At 38.6% G+C, this 12961-nt stretch overlaps 1 protein-coding gene across 4 annotated transcripts in view; it reads left to right on the top strand.

Moving 5' to 3' along the window:
* Window positions 1-299: 299 nt before the first annotated feature.
* The window catches only part of SNCA (synuclein alpha), a 138755-nt gene continuing 126093 nt past the window's right edge, over window positions 300-12961 (top strand). Inside the window, exons 1-3 of one of the 4 annotated variants that reach the window (XM_036852012.1) lie at window positions 300-323; window positions 2951-3096; window positions 12093-12134. In XM_036852012.1, the coding sequence (XP_036707907.1) occupies window positions 2976-3096; window positions 12093-12134 (163 nt within the window). In that variant the 5' untranslated portion in view covers window positions 300-323; window positions 2951-2975. Of the gene's footprint in view, window positions 324-350; window positions 448-1370; window positions 1822-2950; window positions 3097-12092; window positions 12135-12961 lie in introns of those variants that run through there. The other 3 variants (XM_036852011.1, XM_036852010.1, XM_036852009.1) reach the window with 3 other exon arrangements.

Raw genomic sequence — 12961 nt, 5'->3', positions numbered from 1 at the left:
AGGAGTTGTTTAAGCAACAAATACACTTGCTTCCAGTCTCTTTTGGTTTCAAATGGTTGTTTTGTAGATTTAAATTCCTTTTTACTCACATTTCAGAATGTGAGTGCAAGGATCAGAGAAAGCTTTTTTTTTTTTTTTCCTACAAAAAATAAACACAACACAAACAAAAAAAACATACAGCAAAGACTTCTTTTCCCCTTCCAGTTCTAAAAGCACCCTCCCATTCCAGGCAAAAAAAGCAGAGGCAGATCTGTTACGGGGAGGCGCTTGGGTCTCCGTTCCGGTGTGATCCAGAACAGCTGTTTTCCCTCCAGCTCTGAAAGGTGAAACTGTGTTAAGCAATGCAAAAATTGTCTTGAAACCCGTGCGAGTGTCTGCCTGTGTGTCTGTGTGTGGGATGCGGTAGCGTGTCAGCACCGAGGACAACGGGAATCAGAAACCGGAAAGGTGAGTGGTGTGTAAGCATCTCCCTTTGCAGAAGGGGCGGAAGAAATTGGATCTGCTGGGTCAGGCGACTCAATCACGCTGGCTTTGTCCCTTCCAGCCAGGCCCTCGAATCTGGAAAGTAACTTCCATTCTGAGAACGAAAAGCCTTACAGCCGCTTGGTTTCGACGGCTGGGGACTATTCCTTCCTTGTTCCCCTGACGGGAAAAGCAGCGTCTGGCAGCCGCTGGTTGGTGGAAAAGGAAATGGTGAGAGTGGGGCGGGAAGAGGATTTGACGAGCCTCCTCCCGCCTCTTCAACCTGTAACTCTTCTTTACTAGTCTTCTCTCCACCCGCGAGACCATTTCGGGCTCACGAGAGGTTAAGAGCAAGCGTACATCTGGAGGCTCTTTAAACAAAAGCATCGTTAACGCTGTGTCCTACGACCATTAATCAGATTTCAGCGACCCGCGGGAAACGTGCTCTTGGCAGGGCCGGTGGGAGCACCCTTCCTAAGCTGCCTGTCTCCTTCCGCAGCTCCCCGAGAGGCTGCCTCTATCTTTGGGGGTCGATTCCCCCACACTTGCACTTCCCCAGGCTGGTTCTGACGTGGGGGTCCCGTGAGGAGCCAGAGGGAAAGGCGGAGACGGGGAAGGGGGGGGATGGGAAAGAGGGAGAGACATCAGTCCAAGCCTAACCGCTCCCAATCTCCGCAAGAGCCCCCGTGACCCCGGACTTGCAGTGAGCCCCAGCACGCCCCACCTTCCCGTCTCCCAGGACCTGGCGGGCTGCTGGAGTTGGAGGGACCGCCTTCCTCCGCCCCCCATCGCCAGCCGAGAAGCGGAGGGAAGAGCACGCGGCGCGGAAAGCGGCGAGCGCCGGGAGAGGGGCGGGGCGAGGAGCTGACAAATCAGCTGCGGGGGCGGCGAGCGCAGGAGGAGGAGGAGGAGGACGAGGGGGAGGAGAAGGAAGGACCGCGAGGAGGAGAAGGAGAGGGGGCGAGCGAGCGAGCGCGGCCACGCGGGGTGAGCTGTGTGCCGGCCTTCGCGCTGAGCCGGGGACCGAGCCCTGCCTTTAGCGTCCTCGGCGCTCTTTTCCCCTGCCTTCCCTTGCGACCTCCTGTCTTCTTCTCCCGGATCCTCCCGTGCGGGGGACGGGGAGTGGCAATTCGACGCCGGGTTTGCGGGCTGGCGTCCCACGCCCCCAGCCTCTCCTCGCACGGTTATGCTGACAGCCGCCTCCTCTGGGGACCACCCCTCTTCTGGTGCCACCTCCACCCTTCCTGCGCGCTCTGCATCCTCCCTCTTCCCACTTAAATAATATTTGGGAATTGTTTTACATTTTTTAAAAGTGCGGGTGGGGGAAGAATCCGAGTTCTGAGGAGCCGAGGGAATCAGGTAAGTACCTGTGGATCTCAGCGGGCAGCTTGGGAAATCGCGGAGAAAACCCGGTGGGAGAAGAGTCATTGCGAACGCCCGGGCGGCGGGGTTGGTGCTGCTGCAGTGAGGACCCGCCGTAGTCGAGTCCCTCGCGGAGGTGGGTTCTTACCCCTAACGGTGAGCTTGCGGAAAGTAAATTCACCTGGCTTGCCTTCTGCTTCCGGAACTCCCCGCTTCTCGTCCTCAGAGGCTGAGAGGTCCGGATTCTCAGGGGTAAGCTGTTTCTTTGGGAAAGGCGAGGATGCCCGATGGAGTATGAGTATTCAACTTTTATTTTCCGCTTTCCTTAAATCCCGCAATCCGTTCTCTCTGTTAAGTAAACAAGCTGTGTTTGGCAGATCATTAAACGGAAGAGCAAAGAGGGCAAGCCAGCAGGTGGTAAGGGGTTAACAGGTGCGGGCGCCGGGTGGCTGGCGGGTTCAGCGCGCGGAGGACGCCCCCTCGGGGAGCTGGCGCGCGTCCCGAGGCTGCCCGCGGGTGTGAACGCGCGCCTGCGTGCGCAGGGCCGATGGCCGAGGGCAGGGTGCGTGGTGGGGTGGATTAGGGTGCGGGGCGGGGGGGCGGGGGCTGAGGTTCAGCCACGCCCAGAGTGAGCAGTTCCCTCCCTTGCCCTCTTCACGTTTGACCTGTTAGCCGCCTTCGGGAATTTATTTTAAGAGTGTCCCTGACCCTGTGCCTCCAGCTCCCTTTGCTTTTCCTGTGACCTGTCTTCTAAACGCACTTCTAAGTTACACTGTTACCATTTGGACCCTGGGAAGTTAAAAGAGGGGCCCATCTTTTCATGTAATTCCACTTCGGAAGGGCTGTAAGAACAGCTCAGATGATTCATCCTAATCCATGTTTAGGCGGCTAGACTTTTACCAGCCAAGATGGATGGGAGATGCTACATTTTTAATGCAAAAGCTAAAAAAAAAAAAGAAAAAAAAAAAAGAAGGCTGCTTTGTCCGATGGTGGAAATGGAAGTACACTTAAAACAATCCCACACTTTTGGGGAGTCTACTGATCTTTCAGTGGTTTTTACCTTGGGTGGTTCTAATTTCGTTTGGTTTTACCCAGAAGTTCTCAAAGTGTATTTTGTGTTCTCCAGTGCGGTGTAAAGGAATTCATCAGCCATGGATGTATTCATGAAAGGACTTTCAAAGGCCAAGGAGGGAGTCGTGGCCGCTGCTGAAAAAACCAAGCAGGGTGTAGCAGAAGCAGCGGAAAAGACAAAAGAGGGTGTTCTCTACGTAGGTAGGTAAGACCCAAGTGTCACTTCGTTATTTATTTATGACTGATGCGTTAGGATGACTCATGTTTTAAATGCTGGTGTTTCCCACTTGATTCAGTTCTGCATCTTCACTTGTCAAAATGATGGACTGAATCAGAGGTATGTGTAGGTAGGTGAATGTGTGTGTATGTTTGGGCTACAGTTAAAAAGTGGGGCTATTTTGTTTCTCCAGCTTATTTAATTTTGCAATAATACTGAGGACTTGGTTTCTTTTTTAAAATGAATGTTTCTGTGCATAAGTAACTATAGCTCCGGGGACAGTTTTTAAAACTCAGTCTTAAAAAATAATCGAGACTATTTTAAGAATCAAACTCATCCATGGGCTTTTGATTTCTTTTATCATCATGTGTAATATATGCTGATTTTAGTGTATTCCAATTTAAAAATAAGACTTTGATATGACCTTGAGATATGTAAAGAGAGACCTTCTGTGGCCCTAGAAAGGAAAGGACAAAAAAGTCTAAGGTGGAGTTACTTCTTGCTACCACTCGGTAAGCTGGGGACTAAGCTCAAGAAAGTGTTTGAAGGCCACTGATATCGCCGAGACATTTATGTGTTTCATTTATCCAGCGATACACGCAGTAAATGGTGAGACTGATGCTTATTATTTCTACTTGTTTATAAATTCCCACCTTGCAGTATCCTTACAGACCCTGACTCTCATGAACTGTGTTAGGTTGGGTGTTATTTTACAAATCACCTCAAACTCTTTGGGGAAGAAGGAGGCACACACTAATGCATAGGAATAGACACATGCACACACATACACTTACCCACTGCCCATTCTGCCTCTCCTCTTTCTCCTCTGAGCTCTTCCACATTCTCTGGCAGCAGCTGTAGCAGCGGTAGCCAAAGGATGAGCAATAAAGTGGAGGATGAACATATTTAGAATACTCCGCCTGTGTCTGTGGGGTGAAAGAAAGCTACACCGTTCTCTCCAACATCGATGGGCTGGAGAAAAGTTATACTTGGAACGATTTTTATGAATCCTTCTCATATTTTTTTTCTCACTGTTCATAGACTCTTTTTACGTTGGCTTAATCTTACCACAAATCTCTAGTTAAATTACTCTTTACCTTAAAACATATCTTCATTGGATTAAAAGATGTGACAAGAGGGAAAACATTGATGAGTTAACTTCAAGTTTTTTTGTGAAGTGCGGATTATATCTTTTTCGATGGAATTTGGGGTACTGAATCAGTGACATGCAGATAATCAATATCTTTATATTTGTCCTCAGTTTTCCAAGTTGTGCAAGTGCATGCTTGCAACTACTCTTTGATTTCAGTTACTTTATAACCTACTAACTTTAAAGATTTTTTTAGTATGATAATATCCACTTTATTAGTTTTTAAGGAGCCCAGAAAATACTGACTATTAAATTAATACATTGCAGTTTTCCAGGTAATAAGCAGGATTATCATCTGGAAAGTGTTGTATTTGTTTTCATTGTCAACTATGAGTTTGGGCAAATAAAATTATTTTACTTTTTAGAGATTAATTTGTTCTGAGATTATTACATGAAGTTTTAATTTGTTTATGTGACACGTGTTTTTTAAAAATCATCTTCAGTGTTTATTTTGGTATTTAACACATGGTGCATTCTATAAACTGTTTATCAGTTACATTTTAAAGTCAATTAAAAGTTGAATACCAATACAGGATTCAGGATGAAGAGTGACCATGTGAAGACATAGTAATATAGTTCAGGGGTTGGCAAGCTTTTTCCTTAAAGGGGTAGATAGTGAATATTTTAGGCTATGATATATGTTTCATCTGCTCAACTTTGCTCTTAAAGTGTGAAAGCAACCATAGACAATAATTAGGGCGGCTATGTTCCAATAAAACGTTACTTACTAAAACAGCTGGGGAGCTTATTTGGCTCATAGGCTGTAGTTTGCTGACTCCTGATAAAGGAGAAAAAAACACAGATTTGACGTCAAACTTAAATTCCACTCCAGGCTACACCACTTATTACCCCTAGGATACTGGGGAAGTAACTTAACATATCTGAGCATCACTTTCCTCATTTGTAAAAGTATGATTTGGATAAATACAGCTACCTTGCAGAGTTTTTGCGAGAATGTCATAATAAAGCAGAACATATGAATAATAACACATACTTTTAAAAAATTAAAGACTTTATTTTTTTATAGCAGGTTTTAAGTTAACAGAGAAATTGAGATGAAGATACAGAGGTTTCCCATGTATCCCCTCCCCCCATACTTTCAAAGCCTCTCCCATTACCAACATCCTTCACTAGATGGTACATTTGTTACAGCTGATGGACCTACACTGGCACGTCATAATCATCCGAAGTCCATAGTTTCCATTCGGGTTTGCTCTTGGTATAGTATATTCTGTGAGTTTGGACAAATGCATCATGATATGTATTCATTATTATAATATCTTATAGAATATTTTCAGTGTCCCCCAGCCCCAGGCAACCACTGATCTTTTTCTTTCCATAGTTTTGCCTTTTCCAGAATGTCATATCATTGGAATCATATATTATGTAGTCTGTTCAGATTGGCTTCTTTCACTTAATAGTATGCATTTAAAGTTCTTCCATGTCTTTTAATGGCTCATTTCTTTTTCGTGCCAAATAATATTCTATTGTCTCAAGGTATCACAGTTTGTCTATCCATTCACCTTCTGAAGGACATCTGGTTGCTTCCAAGTTTTGGCAATTATGAATAAATCTGCTGCGCAGGTTTTTGTGTGGACCTAAGTTTTCAGCTCCTTTGGGTAAATACCAAGGAGCACAGTTGCTGGGTCATATGGTAAAAATATGTTTAGTTTTTAAAGAAACCATCAAACTGTCTTCTGCAGGGGCTGCACTCTTTTGCATTCCCACCAGCAATTAATGACAGTTCCTGTTGCTCTACTTGCCCAGCAATATTTGATGTTGTCAGTGTTCTGGATTTTGGCCATGCTAATATGTCTGTAGCGGCATCTCATTGTTATTTTAATTTGCATTTCCTTGATGACATAGGATGTGGAGCATCTTTTCAAATGCTTCTCTGCCACCTGCACATCTTGTTTGATGAGGTGTCTGTTAAGATCTTTGGTCCATTTTTTAATCAGGTTATTTGCTTTCTTGTTGATTTTTAAGAGTTCTTTGTCTATTTTGGATAACAGTTCTTTTTCAGATATATCTTTCATGAATATTTTCCTGTCTGTAGATTGTTTTCTCATTCTCTTGACATTGTCTTTCACAGAAGTTTTTAATTTAAATGAGTTCCAGCTTATTAATGATTTATTTCATGAAGCGTGTCTTTGGTGTTATAGCTAAAATGTCATTGCCATACTCAAGGTTATGTAGATTTTTTCCTATGTGATCTTCTAGGAGTTTTATAGTTTCACATTTTACATTTAAGGCTGTGATCTATACTGGGTTTTTTGTTTGTGAAGGGTGTAAAGTTGGTGTATAGAATTATTTTTTGCATGTAGTTGTCCAGTTGTTCTAGCACCGTTTGTTTAAAAGACTGTCTTTGCTCCATTTTATTGCCTTTTTTCCTTTGTGAAAACTCCATTGATTATATTTATGTCGGTGTATTTCTGGGCTCTCTTCTCTGCTCCCTTGATCTATTTGTTTATTCTTTTACCAATATCACGTTGTCTTGATTACTGTAGCTTTATAGTAAGTCTTGAAGTTTGGTAGTGTCAGTCCTCTAATTTTGTTCTTCTTCAATACCATTTTGGCTATTTTTGACCTTTTGCCTCTCCACACAAACTTTAGAATCAGTTTGTCAACATTCACAAAATAACTTGCTGGGATTTTGAATAAGATTACATTGAACTATAAATCAAGTTGGGAAGAGCTGACATCTTGATAATATTGCATCTTTTATCCATGAACATGGAATAGCTAGCTCTCCATTTATATAGTTCTTTAATTTTGTTATCAGAGCGTTGTAGTTTTTCTCATATAGATCTTGTATATATTCTGTAAAATTTATATGCAGGCGTTTTATTTTTTTTGGTGCTAATGTTAAATGGTATTGTGTTTTTAATTTTAAATTCTACTTGTTCATTACTGGTAGATAGGAAGGTGATTGACTTTTTAACCTTGTATCCTGCAACCTTTCTGTAGTAACGTATTAGCTCCAGGAGATTTTTTTGTTGATTCTTGGCAGTTTTATTTCTTCTTTCCCAATCTGATACCTTATATTTCCTTGTTTTATTGCATTAGCTAGGTCTTCCTGTACGATGTTGAAAAAAGTGGTGAAAGGGGATATTCTTGCTTTGTTCTTGGTCTTAGTAGGAAAGTGTCTTCTAGTGTCTCACCATGAAATATGATGTTAGCTGTAGATTTTTTGGTAGATATTCTTTATCAAGTTGAGAATGTTCCCCACTATTTCTAGTTTACTGGTGTTTTTTTTAATCACAAATAAGTGTTGGATTTTGTCAAATGCTCTTTCTGCATCTATTAATGTGATCGTGTGATTTGTCTTTTTGAGCCTGCTGATGTGATGAATTACTTAATTGACTTTCAGACGCTGAATCAGCCTTTCATACCTATGATACATCCCACTTGACTGTGGTATATAATTCTTTTTATACATTGTTGGGTTTGATTTGTTAATATTTCATTGAGAATTTTTGTAAAGCACACTTTTATATATAGGAGCCATGGTTATTACTGTCAAATAAACTCTCTAACAGAATAATTACTTTGTCAATATGTTTTCTTTCTATCATTTCATCCTTCATTACAAGAACTATTATCAATAACTAGCTTGAAAGATTAGAAATGCCTAAGGAAATTTTTCTAATTTCACTTTTGCCTGAAGAAGTTTGGCACACGGTTTTCTTAAGCCTCATGAGAAAAGTAACCTCATTCCTTTACAATATTATACTTTTGACAGCTATCTTTTAACTAATTGAAGAATCACCATAAGAATCAGTGTTATTTTTGTGATTTTTTTCTCCTTTTGTGATATCTTTGTACATAAATTTTCAATCAACCTACTTCAATTTAATGGACAAAAAATATCTCAATCAAATAGCTTAGAAATTATAAATTGAGAGTCAAATTCAAAAGCAAAAAAAAAAAGTAGTTCTTTTTATATAATGTCAAGTATTGCAACAGTAAAGGCAAGAAAATGATCTTCAAAACCCTTCCAATGACATTCTGCTCAGTAAGTAGCAGTTGTTGAGACTGTGGATTGATATCAAACTCCCAAGTCACAATATGCTTCACCTCCACCATATTCAGATAGTCAACACAACATGCACAATAACATAACTGAGTCCTTGCAAAGATTAGGCATTACTTCTGACCTTCTCCACTCTGTAGCTTTGTGAAGTCCTGACAGACAAGAGGGGAATGGGTGTGGGCCACCTCAGCTCAGGGAAGCCATCAGATCTAGTGTCTCTTCAGCTATATCTATTATGAGATCTATCTATCTATCTATCTATCTATCTATCTATCTATCTATCTATCTATCTATCTATCTATCCATGTTAATAGTCACATAGCCACTTGGCACCTATTTTGTAACTATATCTTTTCAATTACAGATTACTCATCAATTAAAGGTTAATCATCAATAACATATACTAATGAAGAATTATGACAGCCAAAAAAGGTGATTGGTTTGATGCAAAGCAACCTCATCAAGACTTTCACGTATCTTTAATTCAGGATACATTCCATGATTTAGCCAAAGATCAAATTATCAGTTATAACTGAGGTAGAGAGGAAAGACCACAGGCCAACTGTTAAAAATTTCTTTTTACTAGTCAGTTTTTGAAATAAGGGGTTCAAGGAGTGGCAGGTGGGTAGTGATAAGAAATATTCTCTTAAATACAGGTTTTTCTCACTTTGCATAGTTCCAGTATACATGAACTTCAGTTACCACAGTCAGTTAAATAAAACCAGTCCCTAACAATACAATTCAAATTTCTGTCACCGCAATACATAAACTGTGAGTTATTACATAAAGTACAAACTTTGCTCCTAGCTCTTTAGCCCACAATCACTACATAAGTAACAGAAACTTATTATGATCCATGGCCAAATCACATGACTTCTTTCAAAGTTTATTTGTGATCAGTCCACTGTAACATACAGTGGCTGTATGATCTGTTATTCAGTTCGTACAGACAGCAAAGCCCATAGGTATGTTACCTCCTTGCCTCCCAATGATAAACACAGATGATATTTTACAAAAATGCATAATTGAAAGAGGAAATTGACCAAAGGAGTGAATGTCAGCAAAGAAATGAAGTGAAAAATGCTGAAAGTAAAATTTGAATCAGACATAAATGTATTTGTAGAAGAAATAGCTGACTGTGACAATGTGGATACTGCTGCCATTCAGGAGACTCTTGATATGCAGCCAGAGGAACTTCTCGAAGGTGAAGGTATCAACATAAATGGAAAATGTGTTTGTGATGAGTAGGCTGAAGCTGTCCCAGAGGAAGTGGTGCCATATAAACACCTCACATGAAAGAAACCATCAGAGATACATCATGACATTAAAAATACAAAAGCTTAGATTTTGGAAACTGACCCAAACTTATGAAGGAGTGTGACAGTTTTCTAAGACCTAGAAAAGATTCTCAGCTCAATATTGAAAGTTATACAATGGGGAGAAGACAAGCACTGTTTAAACCATTCATAAGTTTTTTACAAAGAAATAAAACACTTTTCAATGTTTTAAATTACAGTACACAAAATAAATATTACTTTACTTAGTTTTTAATTTCCCTGTACATTTTTAAACGACTAGAAGAATTTTTAATGTTTTGACAGAAAATTTTAAAGGTCATGGAACAACAGTCATTTCTATCACTGATTAATCAGAATTTTCCTCATTGATTATTAAGATCACTTTCTATAGCTTCACCTCACCTTGTGTGCAGTCATTTTATGATTCCACAATACTATGCAAAGTGATCATTGCCTGAAAAATACACACACACACACACACACACACACTTCATATTGCATATATGTAAAATACTATCCTGTAACCTTTAACATATTTAACAACTGCACAATTTCATTTATATGAGTTTATGATATGGTGATTTGTCCTGTGTTTTAAACTGAAAATCCCTTTACAAATATTATATAAGAAAAATAATAACAATTATCACTTACTAAGTACTGTGTACTAAACACTGTTTTAAGACCTGTGCATGTATTATTTGCTTTGATCTTCATGTTGATCGTGTGATGTGTGTTTGTTTATTATGTAGTGAAGTGAAGATTTAAATCCAGAAAATCAGAATCTAGAGCTCACTTTCTTAACTTACAAGGCTGTATTTCATTTTATGCTCTATATTTATTAGAGGTCCTTAAATACATTCAAATTGGAAGTTCTTAAATATACTTAAATTGCTTTATTAAATGTAGAAACTTAGCTGGACTGTTTTGTACAGTGTAAGTTTAAATATAATGCATGCAAGTTCTACTTAATGCCTTATTTATATATTTTTATTAAAAAATTCAATGAAAAATTTCAATATGATCATGTATATTTATTTAAATCATCTTAGTGATCATCATATTATTTATATCATTGATACATACTTCTAAATAAATTTGGAACTAGAAACTGCCTCAGACCAGCGTTTCTTAAATTTGATCCATGTATTACCTGCATTAGATCATGAGGATTATTAAAAATGCAAATATCTGTACCTGATATTTACTGAATATTGAAACTCTGACTCAATAGTCAACACTTTTTAACCTTGCTTCCACTTAATTGATTCTGCTGCACTCTCCAGTTTAAGAACCAGCTTCTTAGAGATTATTTAATTAATCTTATATATTAATTTTATTGGTAAGGATTTTTATTTGATAAGGAACTGAGGCTCTCTTACACTTTTTTCCTGTTGTAAAATGTGTTTACAGTTATTTCTGGTATACTCAGTAAGGGTTTATAAGTCAATGCATTTTTAAACTGAAGATTGGTGACTATCTTAATATCCAAATATAGGTTTAAATCATTTCCGAGTTTTTATGTCCTAATTTCCTTACATTCTTCTCTGTCTAATAGAACTACTTTATTTGACTTATAGGGTAGTTTTCAAATGAATCTTCATTTTGTTGTTATTTTCTTCAAAAACATTTTGTGAAAAACCTGGTATCAATTACACTAAAAAATCCAACATAAAAGGGCTTATGAATAAAATTGTTCACAGACTTAGTTATAATGACACATATTAATAAATTACTTGTGTAAAAGCTTAGTAATGGTCAAGATTTGGGGAAAATTCCTATCTTGCCACTTCTTGAAGCTGGCATTAATCATACTTGAATGATAAAATACTGCATTCCTTCTAAAGGTTTGCCTGGCTTCGTAGAAAATATGGGCTTAGGGTCATAGAGCCCTTAATTTGAAAGTGGCTGTAGCCAGTTATTACCTATGTGACTTTAGGCAATTCATTTAACTTTAATTTGTAATTGCTTCATATGGAATAAAATGGGCATGATATGAAATGGGTATTACAAAGCTTAAATGAGATGAGATGTAAAATACCTTTTACATAATAGGTGTTCAGCAAATGTGAATTCCTTCTCTCCCTCCCCCATCTGTTTATGTTTCATGGGTTGCCTAATCTCTCTTTTGTATTGTACTTTGGTAGAGCTTCTGCAGTTCTGAATCCAAAATCACCTTCCCACCCAGCCCCAGTGTTATCTCACCATTTTTTTCCCCCTTTGTAAGTTGATGTGTGAAGTGGGACACGAGGGGTTGAAAAGTCATCACTTTGTGCTAAAATCGTAATTGGAAAGTATCCTGTTAGCTTTGCTTTCTTCTACTTGTTGTAGTGATTGCTGGATTTCTTTGTTTTAGATTTTTTGCCCCCCTGAGGATATCTTAACACATGGGCTTCTGAAGATTGAGATATTGTTTTTCCATTAGATGTATTTCAAAGTAGCTCATTAGCAGTAAAGGCGACTTTGAGACTTATGGTTTCAATTTGTTTGTTTTTATAGGATCCAAAACTAAGGAAGGAGTGGTTCATGGTGTGACAACAGGTAAGCTTCGTGGAGCTTATATCCAGGGATGATATTGAAAATATCTAGTAAGCAGTATAGCCCTAGCACTGATCATTCAGAATGTAATTGTAAATAACCACTCTGCCCAGAGAGGAGCATTCTAGGGAACATCAGTTTTGTTTAATCTTGATTCTTTTTTTTTTTTTAATCTTTTTTTAAAATCTTGATTCTTTATTAAATATTTTTAAATAGTTTAAGTATTTGTTGTAAATAAATAAAGCACAATGTGTGTAACTGTCAAGAATGATGACTGAATTAACCAGTTTAATTGTTTAATTTATAGTAGTGTAGATTTGAATATTCAGACCAACTTAGTGTTCTTGGCAAACCGATAGCATAAATATCATATAAGGATTGCCATTTTCAAGGAATGAATTAAAATTTTCTGTAGTATATAATGAAATATTCTGACACTACAGTATATGAATTATAACATTTCCTTGATGATTCAGAAGACATTTTAGGAAACACCCTTGGGATGATCAGTAAATTACTTACTGTATTTATCTCTGTTTGGCCTAATTTCACCAAGATTTTGAATAAGTCTGTAAGAGGATTACAATAAATGAATAGCAAAAATTATGAAAATTATGGTGGTGATAATGAGGAAGAGGAGGAGAATAATGATAGAAATAGAAAAATCAAGGGAAAAATCACAATTTAACAACCTTAAAAGCCCACAGACTTGCTGTGATTGAGTTTCATTTTGTACATGCTCCAAGCTTTCTGACAGGTGTGGTAAAACAAGAGATATAATCAGAAATATAATTCATATCATCAGAAAACAGTAAACATAACAAGGCTTC

Source organism: Balaenoptera musculus, chromosome 5 (genome assembly GCF_009873245.2).
Source record: "Balaenoptera musculus isolate JJ_BM4_2016_0621 chromosome 5, mBalMus1.pri.v3, whole genome shotgun sequence".
In the NCBI taxonomy this organism is placed as follows: domain Eukaryota; kingdom Metazoa; phylum Chordata; class Mammalia; order Artiodactyla; family Balaenopteridae; genus Balaenoptera; species Balaenoptera musculus.
Note: the sequence above shows the minus strand (reverse complement) of the source record. Positions and strands in the feature narration are given on the sequence as shown.